Genomic DNA, 26627 nt, shown 5'->3' with positions numbered 1-26627 from the left:
CCTACTTTGATGGGCTCTTGACTCCTGAAATTAATTTCAGTTAAATGAAATAAAATTATTGTGCTATAAAATGCAAGTGAATACTTGAATCACACTTCAATTGCATAGGATAATGTAAATAGCAAAAATTCAGGTATTTTCCTATTTGTCAGCAGTGATTTTGCTGCAGCTTTATCCCTAAAAATAATGTCAAAATTTGTAGACTTTGTAGGTACTGTGCTTTGCTGACTCTTGTTTTTTGAGATTTTTCTCATCCAATACAGAGAAGCATTATTTAAAACTGAACAAGAGAAACAAAACAACTGTAACTCTGTTTATCCATTTCCTTCCCTGCAAGGTATCCCTTCAAATTTGTTTAAACATTAAGCGCCTTTCCTGTATTATGAAATATTAGTAACAGACAATTTCATCACCAAAATGTGACTATTAACCACAAGCAACACTGCAGTATGCTGTTTGCACATAGAAACTGCAATTTGATTCTTCAATGAACATCTACTTTTTTAGTGATTTTATCAAAAAAATCCTCCCCAAAGTGTAAGAAGGCATAGTAATAATAATAATAGTGAATATCTTGTGTATGCATTTATATACAATCCATATACATATTTGCCTGTATCCAGCTCCAGTGTTATGATGTATTTAGGCCAATAAAAGAAGTGTACATTACTGCAACATTTACTATTACAACAAGAAAAACATTGTTACAAATTGCTCTTCTTCTCCTTCCCTGAACAAGCAAGCCACAATGTTCTACTGTATGTCTCATATATATCAGCAGAAGCTTGCATACTATAAAGATATAATTGCATTTTGAAGAGAAAGTCATTTGCACTGCATGGGAGTATTTCAAGTCAGCACTCTGTGAAGTCATGGAATAATTACCCAGGCAGATCAAGAGGAACAGTAACACAGAAAGCATGAAAATGACAGTTCTTTCATCCTGGAAGCATGTGGAGATGGCCTTCCACACACAAAAGTGCAAGGACAACTCAACAGCTGTGTAATTTTCAAACAGAAAATTACCTTCTCCTGGTGTTGCTGTTTTCTTTCTGAACTTAGACTTTTGGTTTTCAACTAGATAGATAAATTAATGACACTGATGTGCAAATCTTAAACTGCATAGTATATATTTAGCAGCCACAGACCCCTTTTTTAGGGTAGGACCACATCCACAATCTCAACAAGAGACTAGGACAAACCTGACAAAACAGTAAGCCTGAAAGATCAAGTCATGGCCACAAAGGCAACAACTGCTCTTTTCTTCAGAGGCATTACAGATGGAGCTGAGCAATCAGAAGCTGTACAAGTAGTGGATGTCACGTAAGTTGGTTTTAGTCATGCCCTTACTCTATAGGTTCACAGGTAATTTTCTGTTTTTTTCATGCTGATAGTATCTTCATAAACAGCATGAAAATCCATAGCCTTTTTTAAAAACAGTGTCCAGATTTTTACTCTGTCTGCACATTTCTGAATGCCAGTTGTCATTGGAGCTCATCACAGACCAGTTACAGGTAAGGCTTTTCATTGACATCACTGCAAACATGCATTTCTCTGTGCCCACCAAAGTATGCAACTGTACTGCCTAGCAAGAACACACATTCACCAGATCTCACACTGATGCCAGACGGACTTCATTTTGCAACTTCACTCTCCAATTTCAAACAGTGTTTTTGTTGTAGCATGGTAGTGACTAAGGCCATTCATGGTGATACTGTTTCCCATTCTTTTTCCTTTCTCTTTGCAAATGTTCCAGTTCAGCCTCATACATCATTTCCTGGACTAAGTATTTCTCTCTTCTCATTCTGTCACACAAGTCTTTGGGTATGTCTGGAATCAGGTAGGCAATGAAAGACTTGATTCCAAAAACAAGGTGCTGAAAAGAAAAACAAAAATAATTGCTTAACATTAGTATTCCTTAATAAGTATTCCTTCATAGGACTACACTTTAGAGCCTAAAAATCTGTGGCAAAACTGGAACTGAGATTCAACTTGTGACTGAAAGGCAACTCCTTTGGTTTTTTTGTAATAAAAACATTCCTATGTAAGTAAGTGATCTAAAAGAAATGGGCAAACGCTGAAGTTTTCTAAAAAGGAAAACAAAGGATAGAGTTAGTGACTTTAATGAACATGTGACTAGAGGATATGCTATGTTTGATCAACAAATGGCAACGCTACGTACAAGCAGTCTTTGTTCTGGGCTTATCATGGAAATAGGTAATAAGAGTCCTGGGTAGTATGCAATACATACTTCCAACTTAGGACATAGGTTTCTATTTTTATATTAGCCTAGAATCATCTATCATTCTCCTGACATATATTCTATCTTGCAATAACTGTGCCTAACACACACAAAACTTGCACTTCTTTTTTAATAAAATAGGAAACATTGGGCAGGGAACCAACATGATGTAGAAGATGACTGTTAAGGAAATATGATTTTAGAGGAGTTCTACAGCAAGTGCATGCTCTGTCAATTCTGTTCGAAGTAGCTGATAGTCAACAGTTTGGGCAAGACAATTTTTTCCTCTGTCTTGATTATAATGAACAATTGATTAAAACGACAATTTACTTATAGCATGACTGTAAAGAATCAACTCAGACCTGTAAAAGGTGCAAAGGGATTGCTCCCTTCCACAACTAACCTCAAACACTATGATGAAGGCCAGCCGTGCTGCCAGGACATGCCAAAACTGCAAAGTGAATTCATATGGAGTTGAACTCCATGGTGGGGCTCTGTAGTCTCTGTACCTGCAGAGCAAAGAGAAACCCAGTGAGTTACCCTGTGCCCTCTTGAGCAATTAAAACTTTTGACATGGTCAAGTAGTCTCTAGTTCATCCCAAACCTGGCTAAAAGGAGAGAAACTGAAGTGAAAACAGACTTCAAGAGGAAATAAACTGAAAGGGAGAGATGCCCAGAACACAGGCTATTAAATAAAGCTGTTTATGAGACAGTACTTTTTGCTTCCAAAAAAACAGAGCAAATGTTTTTTTTTTTTATTGTTACAAAGCTGGAGTGTTAAGTGTGTTGATTCTAAATTCTTGTCTTTGCTTATAAGAATTTGAGAGTCTCCAGACAAAGTTTGCATAAATGAAATATGATTCTAATTTTAAATAATGCTCACTGCAAAACTAAGTCAGAAAACAGGAGTGCACTCATGTCCTATTTCATTTTTGTGCTGTATTTCTTATATTCATCTTGCATAATTGTTTTCAATCTCAACCTGGGTTAGAGAGGTAACAAAAATTTTAATTGTGTATTTTAATTTATTGACTTCAGAAAGCTTAACAAAATTGAAACTAGGATTTTTACCCTTCTTGGCAGCTGGTAAAACTTTTAAATTAAGTAATTCATAGAAACATGAAAGATAATGGCTTGCAAGAGTCTTACAAAAACTTCAACACTGATTTCCAATATGTTAGCAGTGCATCCTACCACACACTCTTTGCACCTGAGGCCTCCATGTTGAACAAACATGAACTCCAAAGCTTTTACGGGCAAAAAAGAAATGGCAGCAATTTCAGCACTTTTAATTTACTGTTTAATTTAATGTCCATGCCTGTATTACAGTGAGTGAGAGCAAGGCAACGTACCGACAGTATCCTGAGTATCCCATCCCGAGTTCACTCAAATCAAATACTGACAAACTGCTGTTGACATATCCTTTTAAGCATCTGAAAGAAAAAGCCATGTGGGCAGCACTTTCTTCATAAAGTGGTTATACAATAAACATCCTGTATGCAAACATTTTCTGCTATCAGATACTGTGAACATAATACTTTATTTGCTTATCAGGACAAAAGCAATTCTAAAATTCAGGCAGAGAAGCAAAGTTTACTGGGGAAAAAAAAGGCTAGCACCTTTTTCAGCTATAGCACTGTTTAAAAGTCTATTTTCAGCACTTCTTATGGTTTTGCTTTTTTACCTGCTGGGAGATACAAACCAAAATTGTTGCTATAATGTTTTATAACTGTTTTCTAAAATTACTGAACTTCGAAAGATGGATAGAAAGGCAGAGAGCAGAACAATTTAACAGCCTTGCAGAATTGGCCACCAATAATGCAGCATACACAAAAAAATAACAGGTTTTATGAGTTTTCACCAACAGTAAAATGAACAGTGTATATATATCAAACAGTTATATTAAAGGCAAAAATGTATTACTATTAATTACAGAAATCATATAAATAATATTGATCTATGACTGTAGGAGTGATTTTTTGCTATTACTTGAAAACCACAGACATGAAAGATATCCTATCTTCTTTGAAATCTGTCTTGTACCTTAAGCATATTTGAAAGTCAAAGAAGATATAAGAACAGATGCATGAGGAATCCTTTTATAATCTGGATCTTCAGGTTTGCTGTAATACCTCAAACCACCACTGACAAAAGAAGAAGTAGAATTACATACTTCTCTCCTTAATGGGTAGGGTGCATCAAACACTAAAATTTTTCTGATACTGTCTCTTTTCATCCTATCCCACCTCACTATTTTTGCCCTTAAACTCTCTTTTCCTGTGACAGCCCAGAAAGAGTAAATCACTATTTTTGGGAGCATATATGTGTGTTTGGGAAGGTACTGGGAGAAGACAGCATACACCTACTTCAGAGAAGAGGAAAAGCTTATCTAGAAAAGATCTGAAAACTGATGCAATGTACAGACATTTTTGTTTGCATCCAGGAGGAAAGAGATGATTTTCCACTTATATAAAGAGCTAGTATGCAAACTCTTGGGAATGGCTAACTTACTCTTCACACCTGGGAATGTTTGCACAGATGAAAATAAATGTATCTGACATATGTTATCATAGAAATATAGCAGTAAATTGTGCTTCCACTCAAAAATACATGTATATATAAAGAATATCTTAATTACTTTTCTTGTCTGTACCCTTGATCTGTACAGGGACCGTATTTGTAAGCATAGACAAAACGTGGAATGTAATCAGAAGTAATGGCAATAACAAAGGCATTTGTGATGACAGCCAGAACTCCAATTCCTTCCAGAATTCCATACCAAATACCTAGAAACAAGAGAAATGTCAACAAAGTAGTCAGTTTTATATAGTCATATTAAGTCATATAAAGTCATACTAGTGATAATAAAGTCATCATACAGTTTTCCTTTCTTGTTGAGAATGAGTTGAGACAGAAAAACTAGCCAAGATGAAGCCATGTCCCACATTGCAGCCACCACCCATGCCACCCAAATGAAATCTTACAACAGGGCACACCCTGCCGAGAGGATACAGCCAAGTAACAAAGGCATAATGGCAATTTTTTGTTATGAAGGCCAAAGAGGAGGTTCTGGAAAGAGATTTCTTATTTAATTCAGTTTTGAATTACAAGTTAATTCAGTCCTTTTATTTAATTTCTGAATTCAATTTATTTTAAACCTAGAGTTCCACAAATCAGAAGCCAGAAATACTTTTAGCCTGTTTTCAATATTCAAATTATTATGATTCCTTATTGCAAACGGGAAACAAACTTGAGGAATCCTCTTTGCAAATCAACTAATGTCCTTTTGTTGCCAAAAAGGAAAGCTGTCTCTGACATCTGTTGGTTAGGTTACCATCTTGACACATTCAATACTTCAGGTTGTTTTCAAAAGGAAAACCCAAAGAGAGGCAGCTGACAGTGGCAGCCACTGGGCTCTCTCACCTATATCTGTTGCTCTTGCAGGCATGGGTCTTCGCCACTGAGTGACAAACTTGTATGCATCCAACCTGATTTCTATGATGTTGTTGAGCAGTGCCAGGAGAGGTGCCAGGGGGAAGGCAGCAACAAAGATGGTGGTAAAGCCAAACTGCAAAACTAGACAGGCATTTCTGTGGTTAGAAATTGGAAATTCAAAACATCTTTTAACATGCAACATAGTTCTACCTTCGGAAAAAAACCAACACCTCCCAGATTTGCTCACCCATCTCTAAATATTCATCCATTAAACCATGGAGATTCATAGGCTGCAGATTCCAATCTTTTTCCCACTGAGGTAGAGAAATCTTATTCTCCATTGATTGACCTCTTCTCTTCATTTTGCGTCGTGACCACCAATTCTGTAATAAACTTAATGAGATAAAGAGAGTATTAATGACTGTATCTGCTCACAGATTTAAAATATCTTCTAGTACTGGTCTGAAATAAGTGGGCCTATTTTGAACAGCATCTGGATGATGAGTTAAATATTTTATGGAAAATCTTACAATATCCTCTTAGATACAATGCAAAGAACTTATAAAAGTTCTCATAATTCTGCATTATAATTTTAATTGTCTTTAATGTTGTATGTTTGGCATTGTACAAATAAGCTTTTCAGAATATGGAACATGCTTGCATAGACTTTTTTTATTCTGGTAGGATTTACCTGAATGACTAAATAAAAAATAAAAAAATAAAAAATAATCATGCATAGCAAGTGCATTAATAAGTAAATAATGCTTTATTTCAATCCTGTAAAAGACAAACCAGGTCAGTGGAACTCAGTAAGAATGCCATAGTAAAATACACTGGATAGTAGAATACAAACATTTTTTAACAAACCTAAAGGTCTAGATGTTCTACAGAATACTTCTTTTCTTCAAGCCGGAAAAAGCATTTTAAAAGGTGTTACTGTATGTGGAAATATTTAAGACTATTCTTCATAAAGCTGTGCAAAGATCTTTTCACAAAGCAGTCATAAATATTAAGGAGATAGTAGGCTCATGAATTAAACTGTTATTTAAATAAGAAATATTATCTAGTACTGACACATGGACCAACTAAAGACTACTATTTGTTTCTAGATAATATGGAAAACAGACTAAAGATGGGAAATAACTTTCTTGTAAGTATTTTTGTACAAAGGCTGCACTTTTTTCTCTCACCCTAATTTAGCGTTTGGCTCTTGATCTCTCTTGTTACTGAAAGAGCAGTTTGTTTGTTTGAAAGATAAACTGTTGCCTATGTTGCAAACAATGGTTTTGTCAAAACAAAATATTTCTTTCCGTAACAGAATATAAGCACGTTCTAAAATAAATTTTATACAAAGTTAACATCCTGCTTGGCTGAGAAGACAGGAAGCCTGGCAGTTCAAGTAGGTTTCTCAATTTCAAAAATCCTCATTCCACAACATACAGTACACTGTCCCTCATGTCCAGAACAACTGCAATTGCACGTTGTGAGCAAAATCCTTTCTAACATATTTTCAAGGTTGAGACTTCAATTTTATCAGTATTTGATGATCAACATTTTACAGGAAACATATTCTTAGTTTTAAGACAAGTGTAAGTCTCAGCTCATTAGCCATTTCAGAGGCTAAATATCTCTGCATTATGGAAAATGAAATCATAATAAACAACTGAGATGCTTAACATACCCTAAGAATCTTTATCTCAGAGTGGAAAATAATGCTTTCCTTGGGAATAAAGTGACAATATCTGACGTGCAATGAGTGAAAACATTCTCCAAACATAAAACCACTTCTCCCTAGCATTGAATCATGCTAACACGTATTTACTGTTTTTAAAATGAACTTTAGCATCTGAACTTACGGATAGCCTAGTTCCATGAAGTTGTTCCACATTTGTTTTAAAACCATAATAACTCCCATTTGTAAGCACAGATCTATCAAGCAGCCACTAGGATGACACTGAAACGAAGTGGAAGAGATCAACAGCTAAAATCAGAGAATTCCTTTACTTTTTATTTGTTCAGAGTGTAAATAAAAATGTTAAGTATGTGTGTTGGAAAACACTAATCTCCATCTGCAGAAATATTAAAAGAAACGTTAATAAAATAAATATTAACAGACTTCAGCTGAACAACCTTTAGACATATTGTTAGATATTAGATCATATTGCCTCATTTAAAGGTATGTGAGCTAGATATATGATAAATGATACAGACCATTTCACTTCGACCAATAAGCACTTACTAATTTCAAAAAATGGAGCAATGTTTCCTTTGCAATAATCTATGTCTAAAGAAAGATTTACTAGCAGAATTTCTGGTACTGCTATGTTATCTAGAGCTATGTGTGTCTATATACATATGTACTGCCATATTAAAATGTTAAGTAATTACAGAACTATTTTTCAATTAATTGACTAAAAAGTTATAGTATTTTACTCTGTGGCTACCAAGTTTCAGTAGAAGAAACCTGTTTTTCAGAGAAGAGAAGAAACTTCAGCATACTGGTGAGTTGCAATTCTAACATTCAAGTTAAACTTTGAAAATACTATTTTTCTTCTTTTAGAACTCTGTAAAATTATAATTATTTTGGGTTGGAAAGGATCCCTTAAGATGATCTAGTCCAAACTTCTCCAATAACTATGGCCATTTTCAACTAGAGGAGTCCCATCCAACCTGACTTCGAATGTTTCCAGGGATAAGACATCCATCACCTTTCTCTAGATAACCTCTCAGTGTTTCATCATCCTAATAATAGTAAACTTGAAAATGATATTAAAAAAATCTCTTCCTTACAGCTAGTCTAAATCTAGCCTCTCTTAGTATAAAACCATTAATCCTTGCCCTGTCTCAACAGGCCCCACTAAAAGTTCATTCCCTTCTTTCGTGCAAGCGCCTTTAAGCACTGAAAGGCAGTAAAAATGTCTCCTTGGAGCCTTCTCTGCTCCAAGCTGTCTCCAACTCAGCCTGCCTTCACAGGAGAGCTGCTCCAGCCCCCTGATTCATTTTGTGGCCCTCCTCTGGGCCCATTCCAACAGCTCCATTTTTTTTTCTGTGCTGACAGAAATTTATCAAGTTGATTAAAAAGCTGATGGCTTTATATTTATGTCCTCAAAAAATTCCAAGTACCAGAAGACTCCAATCTCACAGGAGTCACAGTGCTTGTGAGGTAAGGGACTATTACTGATGGCTTTTCCCTAAGGCAGAGGCAGAAAGAACTCTTGTGCCTTGGGCAGAGTCACTCAGCACACTGTAGAACACAGAAGGAAAAACCCATCTCCTCGATCCTATCCATTGCTATAAATAAGAGTTTAATATTTGCTGCACTTGGAATAACAAAATCTTTAAACTGGGCTTCAGCCACTTCCTTTTTACTCATGGCAATTTCACAGGAACACAAAACAGGATTGTTTACCTCTTCCAGCCTCCATCTGTTAAAAAGCTTGTTGTACTTTCCTGGGCGGCCTGCAAATCTGGAAAATAAGATTTCTGTTTCTCAGTGCACATTCCAGAAACACCCTGTATCAGTAGTCATTTCATAACATCCACTGAATTCAGGAAATATCAACAGAATAAATCACACAGCCTTAAATCTGCTGTCTGTAAGATATGGAAGCTTCAGAATGCAAACAAAGACCATCATTTTGCAAGTGATCCTAAACTTTTATTACATCCTGAATAAAAATCCTAGCTTCAGAGATTTTAGATGTTAGCTATTCAAACTCTAATCTACTTCTAAGAAGACAAGCAAACCATTACAACTAATAGGAATTAACTGCAGCACAGGGATCTGCTTGCCCATGTGAAGTGTACACTTGATTTTTAAAACAAATCCCAGCTCTTAATGACCTCAATGAAAGTTATAAAAGAGAAAGAAACCCATGCCTAGTCCTGTTAGATACAGGAGAGAGCAATACACACAGAAATTTTGGTATTGTATGGTGACTACACCACTGAATGCAACAAACAGATTCTCACCAACAGTCTCTACTAGACTTTTTTGTTTCTTTGCTTGTTTGTTTTTGTCCGTTTTTTTCCAAACAATCCTGAAGTGAAATTATAATATAAAACTTTATAAAAGATACCCCAAAATATTCTGTAGGTTCTGCAGGAATGGTAAGTATGACCATAACAAAACTCAACTGAAGATGAAGCAAGGTTAGATCTGTGCTCTATCTCATGCTCTAACCTAAAAATACACACAAAAATTGGAGCCAGAATTTCTGCTTCCTGCTCTTGGATAAGATTTGCCAGGCAATATTTACTATTTACAGAAATGCATTCTTGGAAATGCAACTCAAGGAGAATAAAAAAGAAAATATTAACAAAGTCTATTAATACAGGGCTAAATACAGACCCACATCTAAGAAGTGGCTGCATTTTCAAAACTTCTGCCTTCTTATTTAGTAAAAAAGTACTGTACGTTCCTATAAAAAAGTAGAATTTTTACTCTCTAGTTTCATGAGTAAACATTTCAATGGTCCAACCCTTCCATTTAGAAATATTTAGTGTTTTAATTATGCCTAGAATCCAACTCATACCTAAACCTCAAATATTTCAATGGTCCAACCCTTCCATACATCTGGAAATATTTAGTGTTTTAATTATGCCTAGAATCCAACTCATACCTAAACCTTACAGCTCAAACTGTCCCTGTATTTTCTTCCAATCTATAAAATTAGTGAAGATTTTGAGTTCTGTGCAAGTTTTCTTTGAAGTGCAATTGGCAAAGATAAGTTACCTGCCAAGAAAAAAGGCGATGTAAAAGATGGAGCTGTTCAAGTTGACAAACTGGAAGAGGAACATTTTCAAGGCAAAGCTGTTTTCCCACTCAGATTCTGTTCTAGGGTGCTCTTCAGAAAGACACATAATATAACCAAAAATGAAATATACATTATATAAACAAAAATGAAATTGAGTTATGCGTAAGTTTGCTCACAAATCAATCAGCATTAGCAAAACAAATGATGGTTTTAATTCATGGTGCCCCATCATGTTGCAATTGATTTCTTTTCACTGCCCTGGCTTGAACCATGTTGTTTCTATGTGGAAACAGAAGATAGGAAACCCTTGGTTCAGAATAAAGCATAATACTATGGGAAGATAGCTGTTTCATTTCCATGAAAAAATTTGGAAACCAGTGTGAATTTTTTATCTTAAGATTAAAGGTATCTTGATGCAAAGAAAAAAACTCACCACAAAACCCAAACAAACAAAACCCAAACCAACCCAAGCCCCCAAAAAACCTGAAAGCACTTGGAATCAGTAGTGCTGCCAACGGAAGCAGAGGTGAAAGTCACCTGAAAGCTAGTTGATTTCTCATCCAAGCTTCTCACCTTCTAAATACTTCTGTAAAATCTTTACTTCATCCTTAAGAGTTGCCTCACATAAAGCTTGAGGAGGGCCAAACAGTTTATAATTCAATGGGAAAAGGACAGAGGTTCTCTCTTGGCTTGTTTTGGAAAGAAATGCAGAAATGTGTGGTAGGGTATAAGTGTTCTCTGTGGGTCTGCACTGCCTTGGATATCTTTCCTTAAGATTATTTATGTCTGAATTACAATTTGGTGGTCATGATTACAAATTAATTTTTACAAAATCCATCTTTGATGGACATATCAAATTTGGAATATAGTACAGTGGTAAAAGTTTTAAAGCACATGAGTTGTAAAAGCATATGAGTTGTTAAGCCTAAACTGCCTGGATTTGTCAGTTAAAATTTGTACTGCTTAACTACTCTGACGTACTGATGGCTAAATTTGGATAGAAATATAGAGGATACTACTAGCTTTATGCAAGGACAGTTGTTCTCAGAAGGGTGTCCTTTTGTCATGTAAAACACCTTAACAAGAAGAATGAGCTACCTGTCTGAAACACCTAATGCTCCATTATGTTTAATTCAAGAAATGTTTTTTGAAAAAAATTCTTTTATGTGTTTTGGGAAAAAAAAATGCTTAAACACTTAAACAATTATTTTCTTTCCCATTCTATGACCCGTAACAATACAAAATACTTTAAAAGGAATAGAAATAATTTTGCCATGAAAGAATACTTCAAAATATTTTAACAATTCGAGCAAGTTGACCATAAATTCTGCATTTTTCTAGCCCGTTCTACTGCCTGCTAGGGGAAGCACTATAAAGCTTTGAGCACCTCATTTAACACTTTAACCAAAAGAGGGAGCTGTGGAATTTAAGCAGCCAGCTGGCATTTAACCAAGACAAGATCACTTGCATATTTTGACACGGGCTAAAAGTGAGCATGTAAAACGAAACACTAAACAGTAACACATTGACACAACCAGAGATCTTAAATTTTGTCTTGGCTTTCTTGTTTTCTATAAGCTAGAAAGCTTTATGTCTGTGATTGAATCATGACTAGAGGCTTCATATAAAACTTTAATGTTATAGAATTGGAGCTACTATAAAATTCATGACTTAACATTTTTATCTGGGACAACTTAATTTTATCTTAACCCATTTTTTTACATCTGAAAGATCAAATTAAAAATTAATAAAAAATAAACCAAGCATTTGGGGAAAATAAAAAAAAAAACCTTCACATGCTAAGAATGAATAAGTTTTGACCTTCGCTCCAAAATAAGATTACTATTTTTCACTGTATACCATAAAACATTAAAATTAGAAGTATAAGAATAAATTCCTTAGTTTTATTTTATTCCCTCACTGAAATAACAATTTATTTTCTTTCAGTGATATTTCTCACTCGCTTAGGGAAATGCCAGAAATGTACTTCATAGATGAAGTCTTCAATACACTTCTTTAAAGGTAAATAAAGAAGTATACTATAAAGGTATATGCCACAGCCAGCAAGAACCATACCATTAGTACAGACCTACATACCTAAGTCTGTCAGGAGATAGGCAACTTTTTCATACACCTAAAAAAGAAATGAAATGGTGTAAGTATAGGACATCCTGGCTGTAGTGATGACAAATCCACAATGAAAACAAGCATCAAAGCATGGTATTCTCTTGCTCTATAACATCAAGGTATCACAGAACAGTTTTCCTTTGCATGAATATGGACACTGGCTGAGGATATCAGCCTTGTACTGAAAACTTCTCTCTATATATTGACCATCTCAAGTCTTTATTTTAAATACCACTTAGCCCCAGGCAGCTGCCAACTCTGAAATATATTTCCTTCAGTATACTACAAATAGCAAGTTATTTTTGTTAGCTTTGCTTGTTCACTTGAATATACATTTTATGATGTGGAGTGATCATACATAATAATAGAAATAACTAGAGGACTCTGATTGGAAGAATTATTTCTTATTGCAGTGAGTTCAATTCCTTAAGAGAATTAAAAGCCAATGCTTTCTGGGTTATTATTCCTTTTTATCTGTTTGTGCTTGCATGGGAACAGAAAGATGATAAATAATCATGCAGCTGAAATAACAGAGTTTCTGTCCGTGTAATGCTATAACAGCAAATCATTAAACCTGTGCTGTCACATGACAGAAAAAACTTAACACCAAAATCATCTATCACAGTGATTCCAGGACTGTGCAACACTGGTATCACAGCTGCATTTTAATAAGAAGTCATTAATCAAAAACAACCTAGAAACCAAATTCAGTCAAGAAAAGAATTTAGTTCCAGTGAGAATAACATCTCCAATTACAGATCTACTGCAAAAGGCAATATTAAAAAAATACAAATGTAAAATGCAGCAATCTGTACCCCTGTAACTTGGCGACATAAGCAAAGATGTGCAGTGACAAATTAAGGAGGAATTAGAGAAAAACATTAACAAACATTGCATCAGAGGAGAAAAATCCACTGCAATACTAGCTTCAGACACTGCTATATGAAAAAGCATGAACATGTATATATCTAATACATGGATAACTCAGTAAGCTTTTAAAAATTACTCTTTTAAATTAATTGCTCCTTTAAAAGAACAGAAGACTTACGACATTGAGCGACATGATGATCATAAAATTGATACAGACTCCAGTGCCAGATGTTGCAAACTGCCAATACTTCTTGATGAAATACCACTTGAAAGAAGCAAACTGCTCCATGGCTACCAGTCGATACACCACAACTGCAAACACTGCAGTAAGGACCAGTGAAATCTACAGGTATGTATTTATGAGCAGAGGTATTAGAATAAAAGGAATCACATCTGGAATTATATCCACTGAAATAATAAAACAAGCATTTTAAAGATTGATATTTGCTTTGGAGAGCAGAAATTGAGAGAACAAAAATCCAAGATGAGTTACAACACTTCTTTACTGTTCTTTTCCAGTATAACTATATTCCATCTTGTGAAACAGAGATCCCTGACCAAGCAGTAAGACAGGCAATCAGTTCTGCCTATGTTACGTAATGAACACACTCATGCTGAGTTACTATTTACACCAGAGTAAGATGAACTACAATACAATAGTTCTAATATTATTAAACATCACCATGAAGAATATTCCTGAGACAGACACCATCAGTCGACTGAGCTTATCAGGGAAAGGCTGAAAAGGTTCAGGTTTTCCTGTGATGGGATTTACTCTTTCCACTTGGGAATATTTAGCTTCAAACTGGGGACGCAGCTCTTCCTGGAACGACAGGGTGGATTCCATTTGTTGTATTACTGATTTCTTTCAAGAATCAGACGTACATGTGCTACGAAGTAGAACATTATACTGATACGGGTCATTTTTCTTCATGCTGCAACTCAAATACCTACATAATTTGCTCTTTTGAAAACCCTTGGAAGCAATGCCAGAGAGCAGCAAAGAACAGAAACCACAGGAGCCTTCCCCACTATGTGAGGGTGTTAAAAAGAAACATGGTCCATATTGCTGACTTAGGCACTAGATTGTCTGCTAAAATTGATAACAAAACTATAAATTAGGGCTAGCTATAATGGTGTTGTTTGTGTTGTAAGAGCATTTATTAAAAACAGCCACCAGCTTCTACCCATCCACAGAAAGCTGTAAAACAAGTGAAGTCTATTGACTTAATCTGCAATTAAATCACCAATACAGGTAAACCACAGCTATGCTGACTAGTGATTTATGGAATGTGTTATTGCTGATGCTGATAGCAGAATGTTCAAGGATAAGCTATGCCTCTCCAAGGATACAAAATCTAGTTTCTGTTGTGTTGCTTGTCTTGGTCCTATTTTTATGCAGGATCAGGAATTTCCGGAACAAGAAACCATGGAACTGAAAGGCATCTGTGCTGACATCAGAAGCAGTTCTGTCCTCTGTACAGGAAGTATTTGCACTCAGTTTTTCCAAGGATACTTTTAATAAATGTAGAATTATATTTAGAATTATAATGTTAGTTGCAAAAGGCAAAGTATCCTTGTACAATCTCAAGCATACCTTTCTATTCTACTAGAATATACTAGTGCTATAAATACAAATATGATCTCAATGACAAACTCAGATGACTGACATACAATATGGACTGAAACCGAGACTTGAACCAAGCTGATAGCATGGTTTACACATAAACTTCTGTTTCTTCTTACCTCTTCATCTTCCCAGTCTATGAGGTCCCAATCATAAGTCAATACAGCTCTCCGTCTTTTCCAAAACTCTAGAAAAACTGTTGCTGTGGAAAACAACTGTACTTTAATAACAGGGGGGAAAAAAAGGGCTACGCAGATCTTAAGAAAATCAGCAATGTAACATATCATTAGCCACTTTCTGATAGTTTTCCTCACAGAATCTGAAAACTCTAAGTAGCTTCAGGATAATCCCTGTTAAATTTAAAACACTACTTAACAATGTTTATCTAAGAAACGTATTTTTGTTGTCTGCAGTAGCTGCACAGAGATAAGTGCCTGTCAACATGAGACACTGCCATCCCTTTAAATTCATCATTTTGCTTTTCCTTTTATTCAAAACATAGAATCTTCTCTTGAAGAAACAAGGAAATACATACACAATGATATCTATTAATAAAGAGCCAAGAGCTATCTCCCTTCATTCAGTTCAAATAAGAACCTCACTTCTCTCCCAGCTAAACCAGTTTTATACTGCAGCAGTTTTGCTACCAGAATAATTCTTTGGACAATTATTTCTAATCTATGTGTGAGACTATAATCAGATTTTCCACGTACTTAGAGGTTTGGATAAGATAATTACACCCAATAAATAACTCCAAATTTCCAAAATTCTGTAGTCTGCCACTGAGGACAAGACACCTTGTTTAGGGTGTGACTCCTGACAAAACATGGAATTGTGCCATTGTTCCTTGGAAAACAATGAATTCAAGTAGGAAGTAAGAAAAATTACTTCCTTCTAGAAAGCCAACTGCTCAGAAGAAGGATTTCTAGCTCAAAATAAATAGGACGGTCACATATTCCTACTTTTACCTGTATTTCTGTACTATGTTTAATATTTTTTGGGTTTCTATATATACTTGATACATAACTAGTATCATAATTAGTTATATATATTATACCTATATCTACATAATTATACAGGACTTATTTATATATGCTCTTCACATTGCTTTTAACAGTGTTACATACTAAGAAGCTAAGCTGGGGATGATACACAACTCAATAAAAAGACCCAAACAAACAAATTAATAATACCTTATTCTCTCTGCCCTTATTCTCTCTGCCCCCTGCCCAAAACAACAACTAAAAAAAACACCTAAAAAAACAAAAACAACAAAACACAACATCTCTAAAAATCACCCACAGGAAAAAGCATAAGAAAGTAGGACAGGCTTGAAGAGAAAAGAAGTAAGTTACTTTTTTTCAGGTAAAAAAATTCTCCTTCATTCAGGTGGTGAAGTACCCACATACAGGAACACCCAAATAATTAATGATGCTTAAGAATAACTTATTATAGAATTTACTGTGCTGTCATATGAGAGCTCATGTGTGGGAGTTAAAAACTGGATGATCCCAATCTGTTTCATATATAGAAAAAATACCCCTCACCAAATCCTCTCTGAACAACATATGCTGAACAGACCTACTACAATCATGCGGCTTCAATGTGAGGTTTTCTCATTCTTCTCCATCTAACATTTGAAAAATTAATGCCTAATACACAGTTTACGGTTTTGTATTGCAAAAGAAGTTTGCACGCAAATTCAGCCTCATTCATAATCTCTGGACTGATTTAGTTTTCAATTTGCTCCTGGCAGCATTCATATGACACTCACTGCTCAAGACCACAAAACATTCTCCATCAACGTTCCAGGTTAATTGTAAAAATTCTAATTATTCACAAGGGAGCATAAATCTTTAGCGTGTTCTTAGAATTGCTGTCTGCCCAGAAAACATTGCCTTGAGAATACCACCCATATATGTTTCATTACCTCACTCCATAGCAACGTGGTTTTGAATTATTCCCTTCTGAGTATGAGGTCTGTTTATAGAACCATGGAATTTTCTTACAAAATGAAGCTTTTGTTTCAGAATCATGAAATGGGTAAGGGGTAAGATTGGAAGGGACTGGATCATCTGGTCTAATCTCCCTGCTCAAGGAGGGTCATCCAAGAGTTGTGTTCCTTCTCCAGCAGATGTCAAGGTAGTTAAAGTCCCTCACAAGAACCAGTGCTGTGACTCTAAGGCTGCTTCAAGCTGTCTACAGAAGACCTCATCCACTTTTCTCTCTTGATCAGCTGGCCTGTAGCAAACACCCACAAAAATGTCTCTCTTATGAGTAATCCCCTTTATTGTGACCCACAAGTTCTCCACTTACTCCTAACCCAAGTCAGAGCTGAACACATTCCAGGTCTGGCCTCACACAGGACAACTCTGTCACCATGTCCTTCCTGGTCTGTCTATCCTAAGCAGTGTGTAGCCCTCCACGACAACATTTCAGCCACGTGAGCTATCCTATCATCATCAGTTATCCTATCCTAACATCTCCATCAGCACACTGAGATCAATATTGCAATTGATATTGATCAAGATGAGATCAGTTTTGTTGATCATCAATATTATTTTAGGTGATTCTTATATCATTAACACCCAGGGACATAACGTCTCCAGCATCAACATGTGGTAAATCAGTGAGATTTCTATTGTATAACACTAACTTATTTTACCAACTTATTTGGGTCTTCACTGAGTAACTTGGTTTGGTTAAATAAAACCATAAACAAAAGTGAATTTCTTGCAGGTTCTGTGTAAAATAAACTTTCAACTCAACACCATGCAACCCTCCTGTGGAATGACTCATTTTTCTGCTCATAAGACTGCAATGGAACAGAAGCAATACTGAGGCTGGAGAAGTAAAAGAAACAAGTAAAGGAAATAGTTCAATTACAAAAAACCATCAGTCTCCAGGGCAACTAACTTCACAGAGATTTGTTCTGCATACGACTACCTCAGTAAGTCCTTCTACCACAAGTCATGCTGCACCAGCAGCTGCCAACATCAAAGAGAATGTAATGAAAAGAACAGAAATTATCAGTGGGGCAAAATGCATATCCCTGAGGTCCTCTGATGGCACCACCTTCTCTTCAAACGTAGCAATGGAAAAAAATGGAATAAATAACTAAGCCACAGAATATCCAGAGAATGTCTTTAGCAACATTCAGAACAACAGGTGACTTTTCTGAAGTGATCAAAAGCGCTGCAGCTACATCTCCTTCCACAGTGCCACCGAGTCATTCCACAGTCATCTACACCACCCATGGGGCTTTAGTGCTCCCAGTGACAACTCTTCAGTCAAACCCACCATGCTGTTCCCCATCAGTGTCGTTCTCACATCACCCATGGAGAAGCAGGACAGTCCTTCCCCAGATTTCAACCCCATTCAGCAGACAACAAAGCTAAATCAGAATTCCAGCAACCCTCCTACTGCATCACCAAAAGATGCCAGTGAAGGTAAGGATCTAACTAAAATCCAAGTGGTTTAATAAAACTATAATGCTGAAATAAAACCTTTTTTTTTTTTTAAATTGAACTGGAGGCTTTATGAGACACGTGAAGCTACAAGTGACCAAGCACAAACTAAAACTAAAGCTTACCCAAGCATGTACTTTTCAAATTATTTACTCTTTAATTAATTATTTAACACTTCCCAGAGTGGGAAAACCTTGTGACAGGTATTGCCTATTTTCACTGGAATGGACCTTCAAAGAAGACGTGTAGAAATTAGATTTAAAATATACAGCATATCAACTTACTAAAGTTCAGAAATTTTTGTGACCAAAGTTGACTTCTTAAAAACAGTTCCAAAGCAATTACTCATTGTGCATTTAATTACCAAGTTAAGTATGCGTGGGAAAACAATGGAACATAAAACTGTCACTGCACTTTTCTATCCTGCTATTCTGAATCAGGTCTTCAGGAAAAGATTAGAAGGCACCATAATTTTTTGCATTAATTAGTTTTCAAGCTTTTAACACAGGACTGAAAGTACAGTTTGTACTAAAAACTGAAGGCTCATCAGACTTTCATGCTTCCCATCATAGTTAATACATAGCTAATAATTACAAGGCACCTGATTTTTAGCTCACAATGACTGAAAAGGAAGGAGAGTTAGAGAGCAAGTTCACTTCCAAGAAAAGTATCTTGAGTAACTGAGCATCTTGAAGAAAAATTTTATGAAATTTGAGGGAAAATCTTGAAGAAATGCATTTATCCTGCTAATTCAACAGGCATATGAAGCATTACTGAATTTTTAACTTTGCACACTCAGAAATTGAAATTCAGAGACTGCAATTTTAACTGCTGTCTTAAATGCTTAGAAATAACTGCATTTGAAGAATGATTACTGGTTTTTTCTTCAATTAAAAAATAGTTGTTGATTCAGGAATTAAACCTGAAATCTTTTTATTTGATTAAAAACTCATTTAGCTGCCTTTTGATTTTTCCTAAACCCCCATTATTCCCCCAAACCTCAAGGATGGAGAGGTCTGCTTTCATTTCCAAGGGCAGAAACTCATAACTTGCAAAGTGTTTCAGAACCTTGCTGAAAAGTCTCACTTACTGGTTTTATAGATTTATTATTACCATTCAACTGTTTCATCTTTGTTTCTTTTTCTCCCAGACAAAAACAACAATGAAGAAGTAATAGCTGACATCTTTGCAGGAACCATTTTGGGATCTGTATTAAATGTCCTGGTTGGATATTTTACATGTGCTACAAAGAGGCCTGAGTCATTTCCCACAGATGGCTCTATGATGACACAAGGAGTGACCCAGGTAAGGAACAGTGCAAGGGTTTTGCATAAGAATGTTTCTTATTTCTGCACAGGGCTGCTTAAACAGTCTTGTCTTACTGAACTATTAGGATATCATTGACTCCAGCCAAATGAGCTTTCAACTGACATTAATTTATTATTTAAAAATTTTAGATTAACCAGTAGGCCTCTTAACTCTGTATCTCCTCCTTACAAGTTATTTTTTAACCTCTGAAATATCAGGAAAATCATATCTAGTATCAGTGAACCTGTTCAAAGAATTACGGCTAAGTTTAAAACTATAGCTCAAAAGCTCTCCCAAACCTTCATTAACTGAAAAAAAGTTAGACTCTTCAGTCATCCAATGTCAGTTACAAAATTAAGAATGAATCTGTTTTCAGAAGTAAAAATATTTTTAAGATGTTTAACAAGATGACTGCTTTTGTCTTCTCCATGAGAGAAGACATGTAAAAACTTGTACTGAAGTGCAATCACAGTCCAGACATCTATGTCACGTTCTTGGACCTTATTTTTAAATGTTTAAACAAATACTGAGAGGCCAAACACACCTTTTTCCCCCATAGAAAATAAAATCAAAATAAATTTCAGCATTATGCCCTTTCCAGCTTAAAAGCAAGAGCTGAAAGCTGCCAGAACATCAGATTAGGAAGCAGCTTTGAAAGTTGACCACCCATGTGAGTGCTGAATGGGTGTTGCTAGGACATGAGTTATCTTCTGAAATAATGAATCAGGGCCCTCATCTTTTGCTCTCCCATATGTCAGAAAGCAGTTAACTGGACTTACATGTGATACATGTGAGGGAGTGCTGAATTAAACCATGAGGGACCCAGCAGATACTGATTCACATCTTTCAAGCCATATATATAAAAATATTATCATGTTATTCCTTCAGTTCTTCACTAAGACAACTCTCTTGAACCATATGATAAGAGTCAGAGGTGCCTCACAGCAGACAAGACAGAGGAAGACAATGCAGGGTGCCCATCTGATGGCATTCCAATGGCTGACATCACACCATCCCACCCTTCACTTTCATTTTTCCCAAAACAACCTGGCCATTGTTACCTTACAGCCATTACTGTGTGAACAATGCCTTGAAAAGTAAGGAAAAATCTCAAGATAGACCAAAATACAACAGGCAAGGTTCAGTAGCAGAGCATCACTCCTCTATTTTGTAATTAAATTATCAACCTCTGCTTTTCCTGGAAGGATATTATACCCGCTTTCTTAGAAAAATAGCACCCAGGTAAGATTCTGCTTCGTGTAACTTTGGGCAGCAATGCAACAGAGAAAAATTTGACTGGGATTACAATGATATTTTAGTATCAATACAAAAAACATCCTCAGCTTCACCACTTTGAAGTGAACCTATTCCATCCTAATACAATTTCTATCTGATAAACTATTCAGGTCATTATTTTCCCAAATTTACATCTGTACCTTCTTCAGTGAATATGCAACGATTGATTAAGTTTACTTGGATTATTTAATTTGGATTATTTGAAGTTTGCTGGGGAGAATGGAATTACTGAGTAAAATAAGCTATGTCTAACCTTTGACTAGATGACACAGATTCAGTATCACTATCAATGGGAAAAAAGATTACAAGCTTCTATTCCTCTGTCAAACAGATCTGCTCTTTGAATTGCAGGCTAGATCTGTAGAAATTATTTAAAATGTGTCAGTACAGATTAGACAGAAAAAATTCTTAAGAGAGGAAAGGAATTATCTCTGATACATATATAGGTATCCTAAAAAGCATGGTCCAGTTCTGTCCAGCTAAAGAGTAAAATTATGATAGTATATTGCAAAAAATTGCATAGCTTATCTGCTTGCAATTACCAGACGTGTCTAAATAGAAATAAAGAATATGCACAAGAAACAATTGTAAAGGCACAGAATAAACAAAATAAAGTGCAGAAAAAACTAACCATGTGGGATATGCCCTGGTTATTATGCTCTGCTAAAACACTTTAATTAGCGTGGAGACTGTGCATCACACTGATGGAATGGAATTATCTCACTAACTGTCTGTGAATGTTGCCATGAGGTTTTATTCAATATGTGAGTAAATTACATGCACATACACCCCAGAGAGAAACTATATCAGTCATACTGAATATGGGAAAAACAGGCATTTATTTAAAATACTAAAGATTTCAGTCCATATATGCAATTTTGGGGTTTTTTTTTTTTGAGTTCGGTCATTAAAACAGCATGTGTCCTCATCAATACCAGAACCTGATTTCTAACATAGTATCCAGCACTGTTTGGTAGCAGACTGAAAATCTGAGACAGATTCACCTACGTTACATGAGAATATCACTCTGATGCTTGAAATGAAGCAAAATGTAATGCTTAGCTTTCACCTTCCTTAGCCCATATAATGCCATCTTTCCTGTGGTAAAGCACTGCCATACAAGCAAATTCCTCCTTACACTTGAATACTGGCCTCAGATGAAAATGGAAAGAGCTCTCTTGAAGAAGAGCTTAGAGATGAAGAGATGCTAAAAAGCTACCTGTGTTGTCTACACTGGTAACTACATAATTAAGTGCATTGTATTTTTGAAAGTAATAATTAATAATTGGAAGACAGTAATAGCAAGATTAGCAGTAAAAGAAGAAGCATCAATGAGGAAAGTAATCAAAGTGTGCCCTTTAGTTATATCATGTTAATTTTTAACAAGCCAATCATAATTTTACATGTATGGGGATGTGCTTCTGTTGTCCATGTAACTATTTGAAGTTTTACTGTTGTTCATATATTGCTACTTGCTTTTACCACACCAGCCTCCAAAATTTGTGACATTTGTTCTTATTTCTCTATAAGTGAGTCATTAATACTTTTTCATACACACTACATAAATAAAGTTGTTGTGTATCACTTCATTCAAAACTGTACAACTCTGGCTTGAATGCAGACCGCTCTATGTATGGGAACTAGTGTCAATTTCTCAGTGTTTACACAGACAAACATGTTCACTGGTAGAACCAATTATCTCTGGTTCTCTTCTGCTTCCCTTTTTCCCAGCAGGAAAATCCTGCATTATCAGCTGCAGTGAAAGCTAATCCTACTGAGGATTTCAATCTGTCTTTTACAGCACTATTACACTGACCTTCTACAAGAGGCAGGACTGGTTTTGGTAGCTCCTGCTCAGCAGTGTCCTCTGTGGAAGTGCCCCTGCTCAGCTTTGAGCTGCACAACACGATGTGTGCGATGGCAGTGGGAACATAACAAGAGATTCAGACTGAGAATTTAAATGGAAATCCCTCGACTGCAGTAAGCCCTTAACCTCAAACCTTGCCTGTACTTTCCTCTAATTAGCTCCTATAAAACCATCCTCATTTATTCTATAAGAATCCTCTAAAAGATCTGATTTTGATATTGGCTCAAGATCAGTAATACAATCCACATGTTTTCCTCTAAAAGGACTTGGACCTAAATAATATAAAATTCAGGCCTAAAGACATATAGGACCCCAAAGAAAATCATTACATTAGCTGTTTATACATATACATTTACACAGAAGGTGTTACCCATTACTAGCATAGAAATTTAAGCCAATGAAAATTTAAAAAAAATTAGTTTGCATGGCAAAATCATAATCCTTCTTTAACTTTTATCAAGAGCTATAATCTCCTTTGTCAAGTAATCATATAAAAGGGTCAGGTGAACTAAAAATAACAAAAAAAAACAAGTAAAAATGTACTTACCCCAAATTGCCATGAAAATTGCAAAGAAGACAGTCCCTCCGTTATCAAACAAATGTGTAACCTGAATTAAAAAATGAACATATCAGGAAAAAATAATACTGCCACCTCATCTTTCTCCCCAAATAGTCCCAGAGTAAATAACTGGCATCAGAAACGCAAAGTTAAGCATTCTCATACTAGCATGTTTCTTCTACCAAGGATTGTCAATGTCACACTCTGACTTCCATTATAATTTGAAATCTGCTGTTCCAGACTATCATTCCAGACTATCACCAGTCATTTTGTTTCACAGACAGAACTGTTTTGTTCCTGTCCAGACAGACTAAAATTTCATCCAGAATTCTTGTCATATGGTAGGTCAAACTTAATCTCAACCTTTTGTATTTTAAGGTTTTTATGAGCTAAAAACCCTCTTCACTTGTCTCCCTCTACATGCTTACTGCCTCTTGATTTCATTTTCTTCTTCTACCTAGATATTTTGCAATTTCTGGTGTGATTATTTAAGTTTGAAGAATAGCTTCTTGTAGCAAAATATTTAATTGTATAAAATCTTTGCATTAGTTTGACAGAGCAAAGCAGAAGCAAAAATTCAAATACAAAGTAAGCAAAGGAAACAGTAATAAGATAGTTAGAGAGGAAAGTAGAAAAACCTTACAAGAATTTTAATTATGAAGTCCTCACAGAGGAATTAATAAGTTGATGAAAATAATACTAATTTATTAATGCGGAAATGCTCACTGAAAGGAATTTTAGAAAAACCCCAGATCATTTCAGAGCACTCCCTTATTAGAAAGATGTATTACAAAGGTTGAAAACAAAATCTGCAGAAAAACAACATGTTTTTCAGGAAACTTGGTTGAAACAAGGGCAGCCATTATACAATCACAATTATTGACAGCAATAATACAATAATTACCTTGGCATATATGCAGCTTTCATTGAGTTTCTGTAGTGTGCAATTGCGTTCACACATAGGGCACATAATGGTTTCATTTGCCTCACAGATCTCTTTGCTGTAGTACAAAACAAGAAAAAAAAGGTTACAAAAACACTTCTAGCCTTCACAAGGTTTTCTGAGGTTATACCATTTATATTCTCTGTTTGTCAACAGTGCGTGCACCACAAAACTGGGCAAATAAAATAAATTAGAAGCGAATATTTGGCTTGGAAAGCCTAATCCCAAATCAGGAACCTGAACACTATGGGCTGTAGAGTAGCATACAGTATTTCTGGGCATCATGTTACACTTCTCATAGCAGCAAATTCTCTCCCAAATATCTCAAACAGAAAAACAAAAAATTGCTCACTACCCTTCAAATGCATTTACAGCCTATTTTTCTAAATTGTAACATACCAAACATTCAGAGGATAGACAAAACTGGTACATCTACATTGATCTCAATCAAATGACATCATTTGTATCTAACTGAGTAAATAAGAGAGACACCATGACAAGAGGCAAAAGTCAGTATGAGAGGGGGATATTTCCTCCCTGTTGGTGGTAGCCCTTCCTTCTTTTCCATTTCCAACTTGCCCATGGCAGCCAGACTTGAACTACAGAGAGAATCTTCTTGTACACAGAGGGCAGAGACTCATGGCCTTGTGCTGAGATGGGCTCCTGACATAAGCTGATACATACATACATACATATATATATATATATCTCACATGTAGTATATACTTATATAATGTTTATGTATATATATATATAGAGAGAGAGAGAGCCAACTGCTAGCAGACCCTGAGCACGGAGCAGAGGCAGGCACTTGGACAAGTCACAAACAAGACAAACTAATTCTTAGATGTGGCATCATTCTGCATCACCCTCAAATTACTGCTGCACAAAACCTATGGCTAGCATGGTAAGCAATGTTTGGTTTTATGGCAGTGCATACTCCTGTATTTGCTTATTACTTCTCTATTGAAACTGTGCTGGATATTGGGGAAAAAAAATTATAATTTCCTGCCTTCAGCCACTAGAGCTGGGCTGATGGCAGCCTCCTGCACCTGAGAGGTAAAGGCATGTTGCTGAGGAAAGTATCCTTCTGCAAAACTGATTTCATCATCTGTTAAATTCAGATTTTGAAGTACACAAGACAGATAAAAAATAGGGCTTTGGGATGGAATTTATCATACTTCAATCAACACTTCCTAACAGCCATGGATTCCTCATTACAGGTGTAATAAACCTGTTTCACATGAAACAGTGCTCAGCAGGTAATACTGAATCTGGGGCAACATGCCAGTTCTGACATTGCCATAATGCCCTAACATTGTGTTTCTAATTTCTCCTGGGCTTCCTGTGTTTAGATTTTTTTAAAGTAACATATCCAATTCTGTTTTTTCCTAATTGCTGCTGAACACTGCATTTGTGTATGGCGGTAGCTGCAGTGCTTAAAATCAGTTGATAGATTTTAACACTCTCACAGATGCTTCTCTAGAATTTTCTTTAAAAGAATGCAAAAACACCGGATAGATAATCTCTCAATCAGACTACAGCAATAATAAGAACAGGTGTGCAGTCCATCTACATGCTAATGGATGACTCCTGTCTGCTCGAGGTACAAAGTTTCTGTCTAATCCTTACTAACACCTTCCAGGCTAAGTAAAAAAATATGACAAGGAGTAGTATCTGTTACCAGCGGCCTTTAGAATTGCCTGAGTACACAAGGTGATACAGAAAACATCTACATATATTTTATCAGGCCAGGCATAATCAGCTTGAGCCACACATTTCACAGCTGTTCTGACTGACACAGTCCTAGCAATGCACTGACAGGACAGCGCTGTGTCATGGCTGACCAGAGGGACTGCACAGACTCACACAACCAAAGGCAGGCAGCACCTCCTTCACAGAATTAACACATCCAGATTGCAGATGTGGAGCTGCCACAGAGCACGTGGTTAGGACTTCTGCCATAACCCATCCTCTGACAGTATTCTGCAATGAATACTGACTAATGATAGCTATAATAAATATATGAATATTCACCTTCCCTTGCAGGCATACAGGGCTTATATGGGGGTTTAGCTGACTTTCAGTCTCTTGTTTCTGACATAGAGCACGGAGGCCTGGGACATGCT

General features: G+C 35.9%; 1 protein-coding gene across 2 annotated transcripts in view; it reads right to left on the bottom strand.

Annotated features, from left to right (window-relative positions):
- Window positions 1-1693: 1693 nt before the first annotated feature.
- ANO3 (anoctamin 3) overlaps window positions 1694-26627 on the bottom strand; it is a 101533-nt gene continuing 76599 nt past the window's right edge. For both annotated transcript variants that reach the window (XM_041484983.1, XM_041484994.1), the window contains 15 exons: window positions 24460-24556; window positions 23544-23604; window positions 15178-15260; window positions 14114-14254; window positions 13610-13774; window positions 12532-12568; window positions 10413-10524; window positions 9087-9144; window positions 7534-7631; window positions 5925-6070; window positions 5666-5818; window positions 4881-5028; window positions 3595-3675; window positions 2646-2751; window positions 1694-1876 (listed from right to left, as the gene is read on the bottom strand). In XM_041484983.1, coding sequence (XP_041340917.1) covers window positions 1694-1876; window positions 2646-2751; window positions 3595-3675; window positions 4881-5028; window positions 5666-5818; window positions 5925-6070; window positions 7534-7631; window positions 9087-9144; window positions 10413-10524; window positions 12532-12568; window positions 13610-13774; window positions 14114-14254; window positions 15178-15260; window positions 23544-23604; window positions 24460-24556 — 1669 coding nt within the window. The remainder of the gene's footprint in view (window positions 1877-2645; window positions 2752-3594; window positions 3676-4880; window positions 5029-5665; window positions 5819-5924; window positions 6071-7533; window positions 7632-9086; window positions 9145-10412; window positions 10525-12531; window positions 12569-13609; window positions 13775-14113; window positions 14255-15177; window positions 15261-23543; window positions 23605-24459; window positions 24557-26627) is intronic.

Source organism: Pyrgilauda ruficollis, unplaced genomic scaffold (genome assembly GCF_017590135.1).
Source record: "Pyrgilauda ruficollis isolate IOZ18807 unplaced genomic scaffold, ASM1759013v1 scaffold118, whole genome shotgun sequence".
NCBI classification, from domain to species: Eukaryota; Metazoa; Chordata; class Aves; order Passeriformes; family Passeridae; genus Pyrgilauda; species Pyrgilauda ruficollis.
The sequence above is the reverse complement of the archived record's forward strand: the minus strand, read 5'-3'. Positions and strand labels throughout refer to the sequence as shown.